The sequence below is a fragment of the Amblyomma maculatum genome, chromosome 3 (assembly GCF_055883805.1).
Source record: "Amblyomma maculatum isolate TAMU_Amacu chromosome 3, ASM5588380v1, whole genome shotgun sequence".
In the NCBI taxonomy this organism is placed as follows: domain Eukaryota; kingdom Metazoa; phylum Arthropoda; class Arachnida; order Ixodida; family Ixodidae; genus Amblyomma; species Amblyomma maculatum.
Window position 1 is genome coordinate 51,454,752 of NC_139346.1, and position 14,703 is coordinate 51,469,454.

Below are 14,703 nucleotides of genomic sequence, written 5' to 3' on the forward strand. Positions count from 1 at the left end.
AGCCTCTTCAGTCATGCGGTTGATCCCAGCAGCCTATTCATTCATGCGGTTGAAATTTCCGTAGCGAACTAGAGCCGTGTCCCTCATAGCCAATGTCGCTATGGGATGTTAAATCCTATAAGCAAGACACCGAACAATAAATTGCTGGTAACAGTTATTCAGTTACAGGTAACACCTACGCCTGCAATCTTACGACGGGTGCCTGCAGTACAGAGCAGCACCTCCTCAAGGCAAGCTCGTTCTTGAAAAAGAAAAGACAGAAACCCCTTCAATTCCACAATCGCGGTGGAAGGAAAAGAATGTATTGTCATTTTTAATGTCAATTTCATTTCAGGCACAGCCGAACCAGAGCGGCTAATGGACGGCTGCGCTCTGGACCGCTGTCTCCGGCTTCTGGTCACTGTAGTTTCCCACTTGGGCCTTTTCTTCTGGAAAGGCCTTGCTTTCATCAGGAGGCAATGTTTTCCCATCAGCACCCGCATGCTTCCTGCATTTCATATTGCGGAACTTTCATTAGCAAGTAAAATATTATTAGGCCCAGTGCGTAGCAAACTTGGTACGTTAGCTGGAAGCTAAACTTTGAGGAAAAGAGAAGTTTTGAGATAAATGCGTAGAAATTACGAGGAAAATGTTAATTATGCGCATTATTGCTTTGACGAATCTTTTTTTCGCGATTTTTTTCTAAGGAATTATCGTTTGCTTTAAATGAACTTAGTTTATTGTTGTCTTCATCTATTTTGCTGTCTTGTGGTGGGTACAAGTACTAATGAAGTTTTACCCTCTTTACTTGTAATCATTCAGTATCAATAAATAAGGAAAGCGTAGCAGGGGGCGGCAGAAAGTTAGGTGGGCGGATGAGATTAAGAAGTTCGCAGGGGTCAAGTGGATGCAGCTAACACAGAACCGGGTTAAGTGGAGAAATATGGGAGAGGCCTTCGCCCTGCAGTGGGTATAATCAGGCTGATGATGATGATGATGATGATGATGATGATGATTAAACTAAACAATATCTCACTCAAAAAAATTAGCTGCGAAATATGTGTTTAGTATTTAGGCCTATATAATTGGTGATGAATTATCAGCTAAATAAGTATTATATCTACTAAGCAACACGCCCTTTCAGCTTAGCAACACGCCCTTTGTGCAGATACCACTAAGCCTGATTAAGTATTTGGTTATGATTGCTTTTCTTGCAAGGCATGGTGTGGTTTGGATTATGTGTTATGGATTGGTTGGATTATGGTAGTAAATGAGAGACTAAAGAACGTACAGACGGGCGCATGTAAACGTGTCTATATATATATACGATTCCTTGTAAAGGCTGTTTCGAGCATTTCTTTACAGAGACCCTGTATGATCTCACAGAAGTGCACGCACTAAATTCAAAATGTGTTTTCGCTTTGGAAAGGTATATGCGACATAAGTAAATTTGGTTTGGTAGAGCTTGTAGAGCTTATGGCGTGGAATTCACCAGCGCGCTGTACATATGTAACTTCATACCTTCCTTTCATACTTCTTGTGTATACTTCAGTAGCGGACGACGGCTGCAACATGAGATTAGGTATGATGTCACATTTATTTATTTATTCATATCACCTCACAGGCTCCAAGGACGGAGTATTGTGTATGTGTGTGTGTGTGGGGGGGGGGGGGGTTACATCGATAGGAGTAATGTCAGCTGAGCATGAATAACACGTTTATCAGAACTAATTGACTGTTAGTAGTGTTAGTGATGGGAGACGCATACAGAAGAAAATCGCTGGCTTGTCCTTTCGATTTATAAGGTAAAATGCCCCAGAAGCTTCAACGGCAAGAAGTGAAGTGTGAGCTATTATATAGCAGTCTTTATATGCTTAGAGCCATCTCATGATCACATGTGACATCACAGCCATGGTTTACTTGCTAAAGCGGAACATCCGTTCAGCTAGAATTAACTGATCTTTAAAGAAAGCATGGGGCATACAAAGAGCTTATGCCAAAGTGCACATGTTTAAAATGTATTAAGCTTACTTCTGCAGCAAAAATACACTAAGACAATCTTTGTGTCCTAACTCTTATTCCATTCAACATTCATGTTCGTTCAAGTGTGACGAATTGTTGGCAGTCAATAATGTAGGCCAGAATCGAAAGTAACTTCATTTTCAACGTGACCTCTCACTTATGTTTAAATCTGGCTTTGAGGCGGAATGTGAGTACGTAAGTTGGAGATAGTAGAATACCACTTGAAGAACGTCGTTCAAAAGAATTGTGTAGCACGATTTTTATTACCCCCTCTCCCTAAAAACCTCCATTGAACGCTACGCAAAAACCCTTCATTTCATGAAATTAAGTGATTGTTCTTTTCATTATTAGTACCAAAGAAAGAAAAGGAAAACGTCGACCAAAGGTTTGGGTCAAAAATGTAGACAATGTAGAATGTAGAAAAATGAGTCTCCAAAGTCATGCTAAACACTTCAGCAAGCACAGATTTCACTTTTGATTGCAAATTGTTATGTTGATAACCACGCTTTAATGCCACTTGGCAAAAATTGGCCATCATTTATCTTTAAAGGGCAACTCCGGAGGTTTTTTGACATTCGAATATTCTAATAAAAATTTTGCTGTATATTCTCCTCTCCGTCCTGACGCATTCTACAAAATTTGGGCGCCGTACGACAATCCGTTCGCGCGCAACACGACTTTAAAATATGCTGTTTTCATGGCTTAAGTTGAGACTGTTTCTGCCGGCAACACTGAGTTTCTGACGTCACAAACAGTATACCGGAGTTACTGTCCACTTCCCGCATGATTATGAAATTGTGAGGCTTATATTGAACTACCTACCTCAGACATTTTATGCAATGCTTCATGATTTCCATACGTTATTTTCACCATCCAATGCACGTACGAGTGGTTTTCTAATACTGAGTGTGACGTCACAATTTCGTCACCTGGGACGTCGTTTCTGGCCGTGAAAGCAGTTTCGGTTTCAATTTCTGTTTTTCTTTTTTTTTTTTAAATATTCTAATTGGAATTTCGAAAGACGGTTTTTTGTATTGGAGTCAGGACGTGCCGAGGAATGTTATTCAATGAAAAACAGAAAATGATGAAAAAAGCCACCGGAGTTGACCTTTAACCTGACTTTTTCGTTCCAAGAAGGTTGTGCGTATGTATGCTGGTTACCCATGAGCTGCTGAAGCTATGAGCTGGTGTAAAAAATGAAGGCTTTTGCTGCCCTTCAGACCTTTGTGCAGACAAGGTTCACGAAAGTTTGGTAACAACTGAATTCAAGACCACTGCAGTTATAAGTTCAATGCAGCTACAACACTCCTACTGCATTCATAGCTGCCAAATGAACGCTGTGACAAATCAATGGGCTAAGATATGATTTGAACACTCGATGTTCTTTGGAGCCAACGGCAACATGCTTACACGCAATTATTTCAGTTCAGCGAACTTTCACATCAATAAATTTTTCCTTAACTTCACTAGAACTCTATATAGCTTCCTGTGTTGTCCCTGCAAACAGCAGCATTTTCCTTGCGCAGACTGAAGTAGGCATTATGGATAGTTAGGTAGATTTTGTGATTTGTTTGTCCGTTTGTTTTGATAGGGCCGCGTACCCAAAGGGGGTCGCGGCGCGACGGTGATGCGTATATTAAATACTTTTGTAGGCTACGAGCTCGACATTACATTTATTTGTACAATACCGAGTTAAAGTCAATTAGAATTAGTTGACGTTTTACGGGGGCCTGGAAGTGTGCGCACGCACGACAATTCCTAAGCAAATAAATGAGATAAATGAGGGTGTTACAACGTCATGTTTGCGCTCTGCACAATCATGAAGCCAAATGAGTATTCACATGAGAGATATATATATTTTAATGGCAATATGAGATGAGTAATGACATGAATAACTAATAGAAAATATAGGACATGAAGAACAACTGGCAGGAGATATCTCTGTTAAACCAATTATAGTGCGAAAGCATGGGAAGCTGCAGTTTTAACTGTACATATAGCGCCATCTGGAAGCCGCCACGTCAGACGGCGGAGCTTTAATAGTGGCCTCCGCGATCAGCTGAGGCCAAATAGCGAGCTTTATCTCGGAAGCCACGAGTTTAACCCTACTCTGGCACCGTGGCACGCCTGGGGCCGCCCCGTCTAATTGCGGATAATTTAACCTCGTTATAACGAGCGATAGGAGTTGCGCAGTGAATCAGTGGTTAGGAGGCTCGCATGCTGAACCCGAGTGCCCATTTTCGAACTCGACCAGTTTAAATCTGCTCTGATGGGTCTTATTTAACCTGAAGCACTACAAGAGGTCATGGGCACTGAAATTTCACTCGCAGGTTACATCAATCTCATAGTTAGCTGGCGAGCTTGAAATGCCCGTCGGGGAGACCTGCTTGTTGAAGCCTCTGTAAAGCACCTAATTTGAATACTCGCGCGAGGCATTGTGCGTAATATAACAAGACATTATACATAACATTCACTCATTATGAAAAAGCGTTTGAGTCAGCCGAAACCACGGCAGTCGTGCAGGCATTTGAACATAAGGGTGTAAGGTGAGTCGTATGTGAAAGTACTGGAAGATATCTATACCAGCTGCATAGGAATCATAGTTTTGTATAAAGAAAGTAATAATATTCTCATAAGAAATGGCGTTAGCCAAGTAGGCACCACCTCCCCAGTACTATTTACAGCTTGCTTAGAGGGAGTATTCAGAATTGAGATGGGAGCAGTTAGAGATTAGGATTGGTAGAGAATACTGCAGGGGGAACTAGATTCCAAAGGAAGGAAAGCGCAGCAGGGGGCGGCAAAAAGATAGGTGGGTGGGTGAGGTCAAGAAATTCGCAGGGGTCAAGTGTATGCAGCTGGTACAGTACCCCGTTAAGTGGAATAATATAGGAGAGGACTGCGCCCTGCAGTGGGTAAAGTAACGCTGTTCAGTAGTTTTGGTTGTCTTCCTTTATTTTTTGTGTTTTTCTGGACAGAAAAGCATTTAAACAACGTTTTATTCGAATAAAGAACAGTTGCAAGTCAGCGCTTGTGTTGTGTCTTTCTTCGTTCGTCTTATTTTCCCGCGCTGTTTTAACTATGAATCAGTACGTACCAACTCGCCTAAATCGCAGCCTTAAGTAAAGCTGCTGCTGCTGATCTCTGTAATCTGATTCGCTGATCACATTGCGTTACTAAGTGACTCAGGGGTTGAATTGTAAATAATATTTGAAGACTTAGGAAGAAAAAGCAGAAAAGTAGGCCTAAAAATTGGCAATGTTCATCTTGAAGGAACTGCAGTTTGCAATACATATCTAAGCACTGTAATTGGTAGGTGAATGTGTCTACTTTGGAGAGATAGTAACTGCAGATCCGGGCCATGAAAGGGAATTAACTAGGATAATAGGATTAGGATGAAATGCATTTGTCTAGTACCAGCAGATTACAGCTAGCAGCTTAGCGGCGTCGCTTAAGAGAAAAGCGTAGCCGCTGCATCTTACCAGTACTCCGCAAACCCCGCTAATGAAAACATGGAGGCTGATGAAGAGGGTTCTAATAAGCTGAAGACAATGCGGAGAGCTATGGAACGGAAAATGGTAGGTGTAAGTTTAAGAGGTAGGAAGCGTATAAAATGGGCGAGAAAAAAAAATCGAGTTAATGACATTCTAGGGAAAATTGAACTTGGGCAGAACATTTAGTGCTAAGAGAGGGAGTCGACTGATAGACCCTATAAGGGTAACAAATTTTATTCCAAGGGAACGGAAGCATATAGGGGCGACACAAATTTAGGTAAACGGATGAGGTTAATGAGGTCTAGCAGAGGGCTGAGTTAAATGTAGTAATACGGGAGAGGCCTTTGCCTTGCAGTGGGTATAGTCCGGCTGATGTTGATGATGATGACACATTGAAAAAATATTGCAGGGCCAGAATAGAGACCGTTGACTTACACAGGAAAAGATAAAATACAAATGAAGAACGGTGTCGGACATGGACTAAGGTGTTTAGTACCACTGCGTTTTTACAGGCAGTATTGGGAGAATCGATATAGATTAATTGGATATCAAGTGAATGGGGAATACTTTAAAAGCTTCCTATTTGTGTTTATGCATAGTGTAGACCACGTGTAAATAAAACTATTCGTCTGAGCATTCATGGGATATATAGCCTAATCAGGAAATAACATTTCCTTTTCAGAAGGCCACAGTAGATAATGGTAGCGAAGCACTAAAAGTAGTAAGCGAGAATGTGCTTAAGACTGGCTGTTAAGGCAGAATCGGATGATGACAGTGAAGTAAACAGTAAAGAGGAGGCAGCTGCCCGCTGCCGTCCCGGTCGACTTCGTTGGCTGCAACTGCAAGCTGCTGCTAGCGAATACTCATTGTAGTCGCCGCCAATTCCTACAACCGCGTCAGCTTTGCTCTCGCATCCGGCTGCATCCTCCGGGCCCAGCACGCCGTAGCCGTCAACGACCAGCACCTGCCACTCCTGCCTAGTCCCTCTAAAACAGGTCGCCCCTAACCACGACGCACCAGCTATGATTCCAGCCGAAGGTTTGGTCCTCATCGCGCCCATCAACTCGCTCTACCCCCATGTGTTCGGAGATCCGATCCTCCTCGGCCATCATCTACTCAGTGTACCGATCAGTCTCAAGCCCCCGACTTTATCAGCCCGATTCTATCAAGAAGTTAGCAGACTTGTAATGCTGATATCACATCCTGAAGCCGGGTGTGACCTCATTTTCAGAGGACGACGTGGTCCTATCCTCTTCGGAGTCGAACATTAACAGCGTATATTGCACGCGTCTCAAACATTACACTACACTGTCCAAATGTCGAGAGATATAGCAAATACCGAAAACTGGGACCGAATTTCTGGCTCTCTCTGTGACCCCACCGTCATGTCCAGCCTTCGTCAGTGCCACCATAGCGGAGATGTTTCTGCGCCGTCTGTTTTAAACGTCCCAGCTTTTCTGGTAGGCAAGTGTTGTTCTGTGGCGGCATTTGTACATGTATTGCAAATGCTATTATTACTAATTTTTGAGCCAAATCCTCCTGCAGAGCCATTTCTTGAGGAGTATGCACCTAGCCTACAGCCGGGCATGTCTCGCATGATGGCCTGGCCAGCGAGGTTTCACAATTCTTCGCACTCTCCTAAACTAACCGACATTGATGGCCTGTCTGTCCACGGCTTATCCGCCCTGTTTTCCTCTTTTGGTGAGAGCATGACTGCGCCCTCAGTGTCCGGTTGCCCTGCTTCACCTCGCTCTAACGTAGTGCTTACCCAAACCTGCACGTCTCCACTATTGTATACCCTTCGCGTTTCTCGCAAGCTCGATATCCTCCTCCGCGCTGTTAGCGTTATGCGATTTGACCATGACAGGGTACACTACAGCCTTGTATCGGTGTTATATATAAACATCTCATAATATTAATGGGAAAGCCGTACATGCCTCATTCATCACTCATGTTACGGATGTGATGGTATCAAAAGGCAAGTGCACTTGATCTCACAAGTAAAAAAAAATGTTTAATGTTTTAATCAGACATAAAGTACACTAGTTGTGTATATGTGGTAACGGGAGCTAATAAAGACATTATACCGTTGTGCCTCGAAGCTGACGTCACATTCGTCGTGACTTTCAGGCATTGTAGTTGCCATAGCAACTGTGTCGCCCAGTTGTCGAGCCACCGAAGCGGCGAGGGGGACGACGGCATCAACAACAAATAGTCTTGTGGCAGGGCCCTTCTCTTCTTGCCGCCGCTGGTGCGCCATTCACTTGCAAGCCATATCACTAAGAGTCCTTCGCATGGCGCTAAATTTCTGCTTTTTCGTATCAAAATTGGTGTGGAATCTAGAGTTCAGTGTAGTGAACACAATTTCCCTGCTCACTTGGCTTGCATCTTATAGTCTGGTTAGCGACCGGGATTCGATTTGACATACGTGCTTCCAGTTGTATGCCATAATCATCTCTCTACACCACGTGACATATTCAAGAGAACGTTTTTAGAGGACGAGGAGTGAAAAGAGCGCTGTCAGAGGAACGAGAGGAAGGAAGAAGGCGAAGTTATAAGCGGAAAGAGTACAGAGGGTAGCATGGCATCGGTAGCGTGGCGGCACACCACAACAGAAAGCATGGGCTTCGGTCGCCGTTGGGTGAGCCAACGTTCAGCTTTATACTTGCAGAAGGTCCTCATTGCCTCGAATATTTTTCTTTGTTTTCTCAACTGACTGGCAGAAGGCGGGGGGGGGGGGGGGGGGGCTGGTAAGGTTTGTAGCGACTCGCATGGCCAGCGTCAGCCACGTGTCTCGCAAGACGAAGCTTCGTCTGCACGCGCCAGGTTTTTGTATTTACATAATACTGCAGACCTCAGGTAGTCCAAGCAGGAAGAGCAGATAACAAGGCATATTTTCAAACGCCATAAAGTTAGTACATAGACAAAAGGTTTGATACATGACTCAAATGAGCGAAACAAGTCAAAAGAAATGTACTGCATAATTTTTATATTTTGTAGCAACTCCACAATCTCATTGCCAAGAGTGCTTTCGAAACTGGGACTTGAGACAAGCTCTTCAGACAGTACATTCCACTCGTTTATTGTACGCGGAAAGTATGAGTATTTAAACAAGTTTGTTTTCGTGAAATATGTTGTTAGGGCATGGTTATGTTGGTGGCAGGCTTTTCGTGCGGTTGAAGGTGTAATATAAGGTGAACAAGACATCCTAAACTTTCCCTGGGTGAACGAATGAAGAAATATTAGCCGAGCAGTTTTCCGTCTTATATGAAGAGGTTTAATTTCGATGGAGAATCAGTTCTCTTGAATGTATTGCAAATGAAGTAGAACGTTCGAGACATCTGCATCTGTTTTAAGCTGCCACCACCGCTCCTTCGATTGCTGCTCTGCCTAGCTAACTAAAATGGTGGCCGTGGTAGTACTGGGAAAACTAAATAAAAGGCGCAACTCGTCGTGCCAAAAGACAGTTTGTCTCTGCTTTTTCAGCGAATTATTTGCTGATGTGGAAGGGAAAAATTGTGGCAAAAAGCGCAGTTAAGAAGGCTGTTGCTTACCTCGAGCCTTCGAACCAGGACGAAGAAGGGTTCTGTTCTGCGGAACTGTGGGAAGGTAACAGCGCTGATTTCCAAGAGATGGGAGGCGCCTCTCCCTTTTCGACATCGGCCGCTTTCTCGTTAGGGAGTGAATTATTAGACCCGCTGGGCGAGCTGTCCGTGATGATCTCTAGGGTGACCGCTCTGCGGCGCCACTCGCGGACAGGCTCGTAGCAGGTCCTGTAAGACAACGGTATTGAGTGGCTTAAAAATGCACTTGACTGTTGCGTAGGGCATACGGGGTTAAATCTACACGACATCGAGCCACTTAACTTTAATATTGTAATTAACGTTGGTATGTAATGTTTGCACGATTCTTAACTTTCCAATATACTATCAGTCAGTGCTTTTGACGCATGACCTGGTGGCGAAACGGTAGTAAGAATGTTAAAGGCGTTCAGGTGTATGACGTGACGAAGGGCGTGATTTGATTGATGAATATAGAAGAGAAGGAAAGCAATGACTTGCCGGCACGATGATGACCAGATGAAGCCTGATCCAGGAAATTTTCGGTCCACAGGTCGTCAAAATCGGCGTTTTAATGCTAAAGCACTGCGGATTTCAGTGCCTTAGATTGCTATATCTGCTTGAAGAAAGAGATATCTCTGCGGGCCCTCACTGACCACGCACCTCCGGAGAGCGGCTACACCGAAAACAACCTGAATGACATCATCACATGTGGATTTTGTCGAAATCTTCCTCTGCGGAATTCGGTGGCAGCAATCAGCTGAAAGCATCTCACCGGTATCACTGAGATACCATGTCAGAAGTTGCCTTACACAGATGTTGTGAATGACACGGAGCATGCTATTATCAGCGTCATTCGGCGCCAAAAACGAATGATAAAGAAAAAGGACGGTAATATAGTAACTAGAAAACCTTTGAATTCCGCTAACCACAAGGCCGTGTTGTACAGACTTTTGATATTCATTGAGGAAGTACTCACCAGACCCTCACGCATTCTACGACGACCCAGAAGAGAGTCTGGAAGACGAGCAGCGCAATGACCAGCAGGTAAAGGAACCAGCCGAGGCCGCCCAGGAAGCGCGAAGCGTAGCTCCAGGCGAACACCAGCACCACGACGTCGCCAACGCCCGACACCAGGTTCAGCACCATCCGAAGCAGGTTACGCCGGTTGCTCTTCTCGGCGAAGAAGTCAAGGAGTGGCTGCCCAACAGTGGGGTACAATGGAAGACGTTAGAATTTTACGGTTTCATTTCTGTCATACAGGCTTTATAATAGACTAAGCCCAAATGGTCGTACAGAACGTTGGGTGAGAAAGCACGGCGTTAAAATGGGAATAGCAAGACCGATGAACTGGTACACCCCGACCCCCTTTATACCAACGCTCGTAAGCTGCGTAGTCTTCACGATTTATTCTTCAGAACCAAGTATTATTGTCGCTTTGAAGCCCAGAGGCTGTCTGATCGCTAGCTAGCTTCGTTTAGAACTAATCCCTAAAAACCAGTGACTGTAGAGCTTGCCACTATCAACACGTTAGTGGCACACAATCGGATTAAGCAAAGCTATGAACAGTTGTGAATAAAGTAATAAATTACTGGTGGTTTCTGTTTGGAGTAGTGTGGTTAGCCTCATTTTCTACACAGTCTGCCGGAGCCACATGGGACGACAACGCAGGAACGGAATGCGTTTCCATAACAATATAATCTCATATACTTGTATGGTTCAGATTTCAAGAAAGTGGAAAAAAAGGTTGGGGAGGATCTTTGAATGTTAAAATTTTCCCGCAAAAGGGACTTATTGCGTATTTATAAAATATTCAAACAATTCTGCCATTCAATCTGAGAGCACCCTTCCGGTGATTTAAATCAGGTTATTACCGGGTGCTGTCGGCGGACCTTGAAGCGGGCGAGGCATACATTGCATTTGTCTGCGTCGCGCTCACGCAGCCAGCGCTCCAGGCAGGCCCTGTGCGTGAGTCCCATGGTGCCCTTGCAGGCGCAGGGCGACAGCAGTTCTCCCCCACTGCGGGGACCCCGATAGCAGATGCGGCAAACAGGGCCCGCCTCGACGCTGCTCTCGTCGTACTCAGCGCTTTTCAAGGACTGCCCGCTTAGCTCCATGGGCAGCGCGGACGCGGCGCTCTCTTCGAGGGACACTGCAAAAAGGATACGTGTTATTAAGTAAAACGGAATAACTGGCTCTGGCACTGTATTCGTTTATCTGTAACGTCTCCATAAGGGACACAGTAGAGGACAGAAGAAAAGTACAGTGGGCCCTAGCCAAAGACTGCCCGGCATGTTTAGTTGCTTACAGAAACCATAGCTTTTATGGATAAATGTTCTAAACCCAAGCGAAAGCTGATAAAGGCACCACTGATCTCAACGGTTAAAGCCGGGTTCCGTTTCAGAATATTGCTTGGACTATGGTCATTCAATACAAAGCAGGCAAACTACAACGTACCGACGTTTCTTTATAACCAACTTCCCGCGGGAGAAGCAGGTATGTAGCGTTGGATCTCTATCGCTTCTTCTTCTTCTACTATGGTCACAGTGACCTGCACTAGCTTGGAAGACTCTGCTTCCTTTTTCTCGCTTCTGGAGGGAGAGCAAGGGATAAGATTTTATTGAGAGCAGACGTGAAATACACGCACCAGGTGGGCAGCCTCATTAGTACAAGAAGCCGTGAGCCCATGCCATATCCAAGAATGGCAGACAGGAAACAAGTGAAAGAATTCGTGTGTTACCTTTTAGTTCGATTACCCAGTCCGGCCGCTATTTAATGTGCACATTTAAACTGCACTAGCGGAGTACCGGGCAATGAAGGGACGGCCAACGTCGCTTCGGCATCGAAGTGTGTGCAAGGTTCGTCCTCATTCGTAAACTGGTTGGGAAGGCGATAACAACGTTGGAAGGGGAAAAGAGAAAAAGAAGCGAAAGAACCAGAAAAAAAATGAACAGGAACAGAAGCAGTGCATGCGCCTGTTGCGAAGAGAAACAATTTTTATATACCATATTTATTTCGTCTGAGCACAGAGGATATAAGATAAAGGATAAAGAACGATTAAATTTATAAAAAAATATTTCCTGATTTCAGGAAACGCAGGAGTAAGCTATGATGAAGTGCCTGGATTCGGGAAATATTGTCACGCATTGGGATTCGGGAAATATTGTCACGCCTTGGTGACGACGCCTAAACCTGCCGACAAAGAGATTCACGTTAGACTGAATGAACTCTTTTTTTGGGCTGACTTGCGCTCGCAAAATAATTATGCGATTCGGTGGCGGCTATAACAACAAGCGTGCTCGTCGGTCGGCAATGTAAGAATGCCCGTCACACCCATCAATGCTTAATTTTAAGGCGCCAAGAGACGTCTAGACAACGCACATACGGTGGCTACCATATTCTAGAGCATTACAAACACGCGAGTGGCCGGAATCGTCTAGACACATTTGGACGCATCTTGTGTGACAAAGAAAATAATAAAGCTGTCTCTCGCGGCAAAGAGCATGAAGAAACAACGAATATAGAATCGGTCCGTGCGCTAGAATCACAGGGATAAGGCCGCATGCCAGCCGCTGTCGAAAAATAACTAATAAAGATTTAAGCTGTTCGAGGCAATATATGAAGCAAGGTTTCTCGCCGAAAGGCTGGCTACCTTCAAGAACCGGATTCTGCTAGTTCTCAGTGCTGGGCAGTCCTATAGTAAGTGGTGAATATCGGCTTCAATATTTCAAATTTTTATATTCAAATTCCCGGGCGGGAATATAAATAGATCAGAAATGAGGCCACGTTTGACAGCTGTGGTGAGGGCAACCCTTACCGAGATCCTCCGTATCGCAAGTTTCTTTGCGCGGGTAAGGGCGCAGGATAGAGCTGCCGCGCATGCAATATTAAGAACACAGTCGACACACCCATGGTCTTCTTTCTTGATAAAAGGAAAGTAGTTTGTCCAGTTTAGGGAGCCAAAGCAAACATGACATGGGGTCACGAGGAGGGTCGCTAAATCTTCATAGCTTTGATAAGGGAGTTGGTCCCGCGAAAGCCACTTAACCAATCGTATGGGATGCTTGCCGTCAGCTGGTGGATTTCTTGACATATTCTTGGGAATTAAGCGGCTGATACGTCGGAGCAACCGTACTACTTCAATGACGTCAGTGAGCAGGAGGACGTGATCAGCAGAAGGCATAGTTGTGGAGGCTACGGGGCAGCGTCCGTCTTCAACTGCAACGAGCTGAGTTCAATATGATGTAATTCCTTAAGTGCAATGTGGAGGTTTGACTAAGGCCAGGCCTACACAGACACTAGACTGCTGCTCTTGCTTCACAATCTTGGATGCTTCCATCCACGTATACAACAATGAACCATGAGGCAGGTGGGCCTCTTGCTCTTCCAATTTCTACCGAAGCCACGATGCCGATGTGCAGACGTTGCTCTGCGATTATCTGTAGGCTTATTTTCGTTTAGATGTAGAACAAAATAGGGATAAACAAGTGGCACTGGTGGCTGAATGAAGGAGTGTGTAGTTGCATAAGCAATCAGTGCATGCGAGCAGTGCAATGACTGGCTTTAATTCTACGAGCATCACCGTGTTGCTGCACCAGAGCATTGATGATGTTGAACTGATCAACCTCTTGTAAAGTCATGACCGTTGTCATGTGTGGAAGGCATGTAGTTGCTTTCATTGCATCTTAGTTCATCGCTTTTAAGCTGTGCTAATGTGCTCTTGCAATATGTTAAAACTGGGATTGATAACACGTGGCAGAACTGTCCTCACCATTTGCAGTGGAACAGAGGAACCAGAACTTTTGTGAACATTTTATGAACAAATCTTCTAATCAATCCCAATGTCTTGCTTTTTCATGAGAAAGCCAAGGAGTAATTCATTCTGATTGGCGAATCATCAAAGCCAGAATTTTTACATTTTGACTTCCTTGTAGTGGGATGGAACCTGATAGACAGAGACGAATAGAACTTGCTTCAAGTTTACGGTGCTTCCAGCGGCTGGCGATCGACGTGTATATGTAATTTTGCCCACGAAAAGCTGAAGGCCAATTGACTAAGAGTGATATTGGAGGTAATGTCCAAAGCTGAGTGCAGGGCAGCCTCCTGAGTGAAGAGATCGAGATGAGTGACCTACAAAGTAACCTTATCCGCGTATTGTAAAAACTTAATTTCGGGTATTTCATGTAGGCGCCGTACAAAAAGGACGATAGCAATATTAACTAACGTAGGTCGCATTACCGATCCCAGGGGCACGCTGCGGAGCGAAATAAATCAGCTGACCCACTTCACCACGGCGGCACATTCATTTTTTCGCTTTCAGAAAAGATTCGACAAACGTAGTCTGAAAGGAATATGGTGCATGTGAATTGAGTTTAGGATGGCAGTATGACTGATGTTTCGTATACCTTTCCCAGTGTCTATTGCAAAAACGATACGCAGATGCGCAGACGATACTCAGCAGGGTAGATGACATAACGGCTGATACCGAGAAAGCCAACCCATCCACTCTATTTATATGCGGAAAAAAGCCAATTCTGTCGCGTTGATAGAAGGTGTAGCTGTGCTGTTCAATCCACCACAACAGTCGTGTAGCTAGCATTTTCTCTACCAGCTTGAACATTGTTGGCGCTAAGGAGGTACGTTGTAAGTTG

At 44.6% G+C, this 14,703-nt stretch overlaps 1 protein-coding gene across 1 annotated transcript; it reads right to left on the bottom strand.

The window, feature by feature from the left end:
• Positions 1–354: 354 nt before the first annotated feature.
• Positions 355–13,692, bottom strand: LOC146194749 (uncharacterized). Its single transcript, XM_084596630.1, has 5 exons — positions 13,635–13,692; positions 10,927–11,204; positions 10,032–10,252; positions 9,047–9,265; positions 355–487 (listed from the first exon to the last, which is right to left on the bottom strand). The coding sequence occupies exons 1-5, from the start codon at positions 13,690–13,692 to the stop codon at positions 355–357; spliced, it is 909 nt and encodes a 302-aa protein (XP_084452756.1).
• Between the last annotated feature and the right edge of the window lie 1,011 nt (positions 13,693–14,703).

What these genes read in the sequence shown, in the direction of transcription:
- LOC146194749 (XM_084596630.1), bottom strand. Translation starts at nt 13,692, where the DNA reads ATGACTTTACAAGAGGTTGATCAGTTCAACATCATCAATGCTCTGGTG. An exon ending in TGCTCTGGTGCAGCAACACG is followed by an intron (nt 11,205 to 13,634) that starts GTGATGCTCGTA and finishes TCCTTTTTGCAG; the next exon opens with TGTCCCTCGAAGAGAGCGCC. An exon ending in AGGTCCGCCGACAGCACCCG is followed by an intron (nt 10,253 to 10,926) that starts GTAATAACCTGA and finishes ACTGTTGGGCAG; the next exon opens with CCACTCCTTGACTTCTTCGC.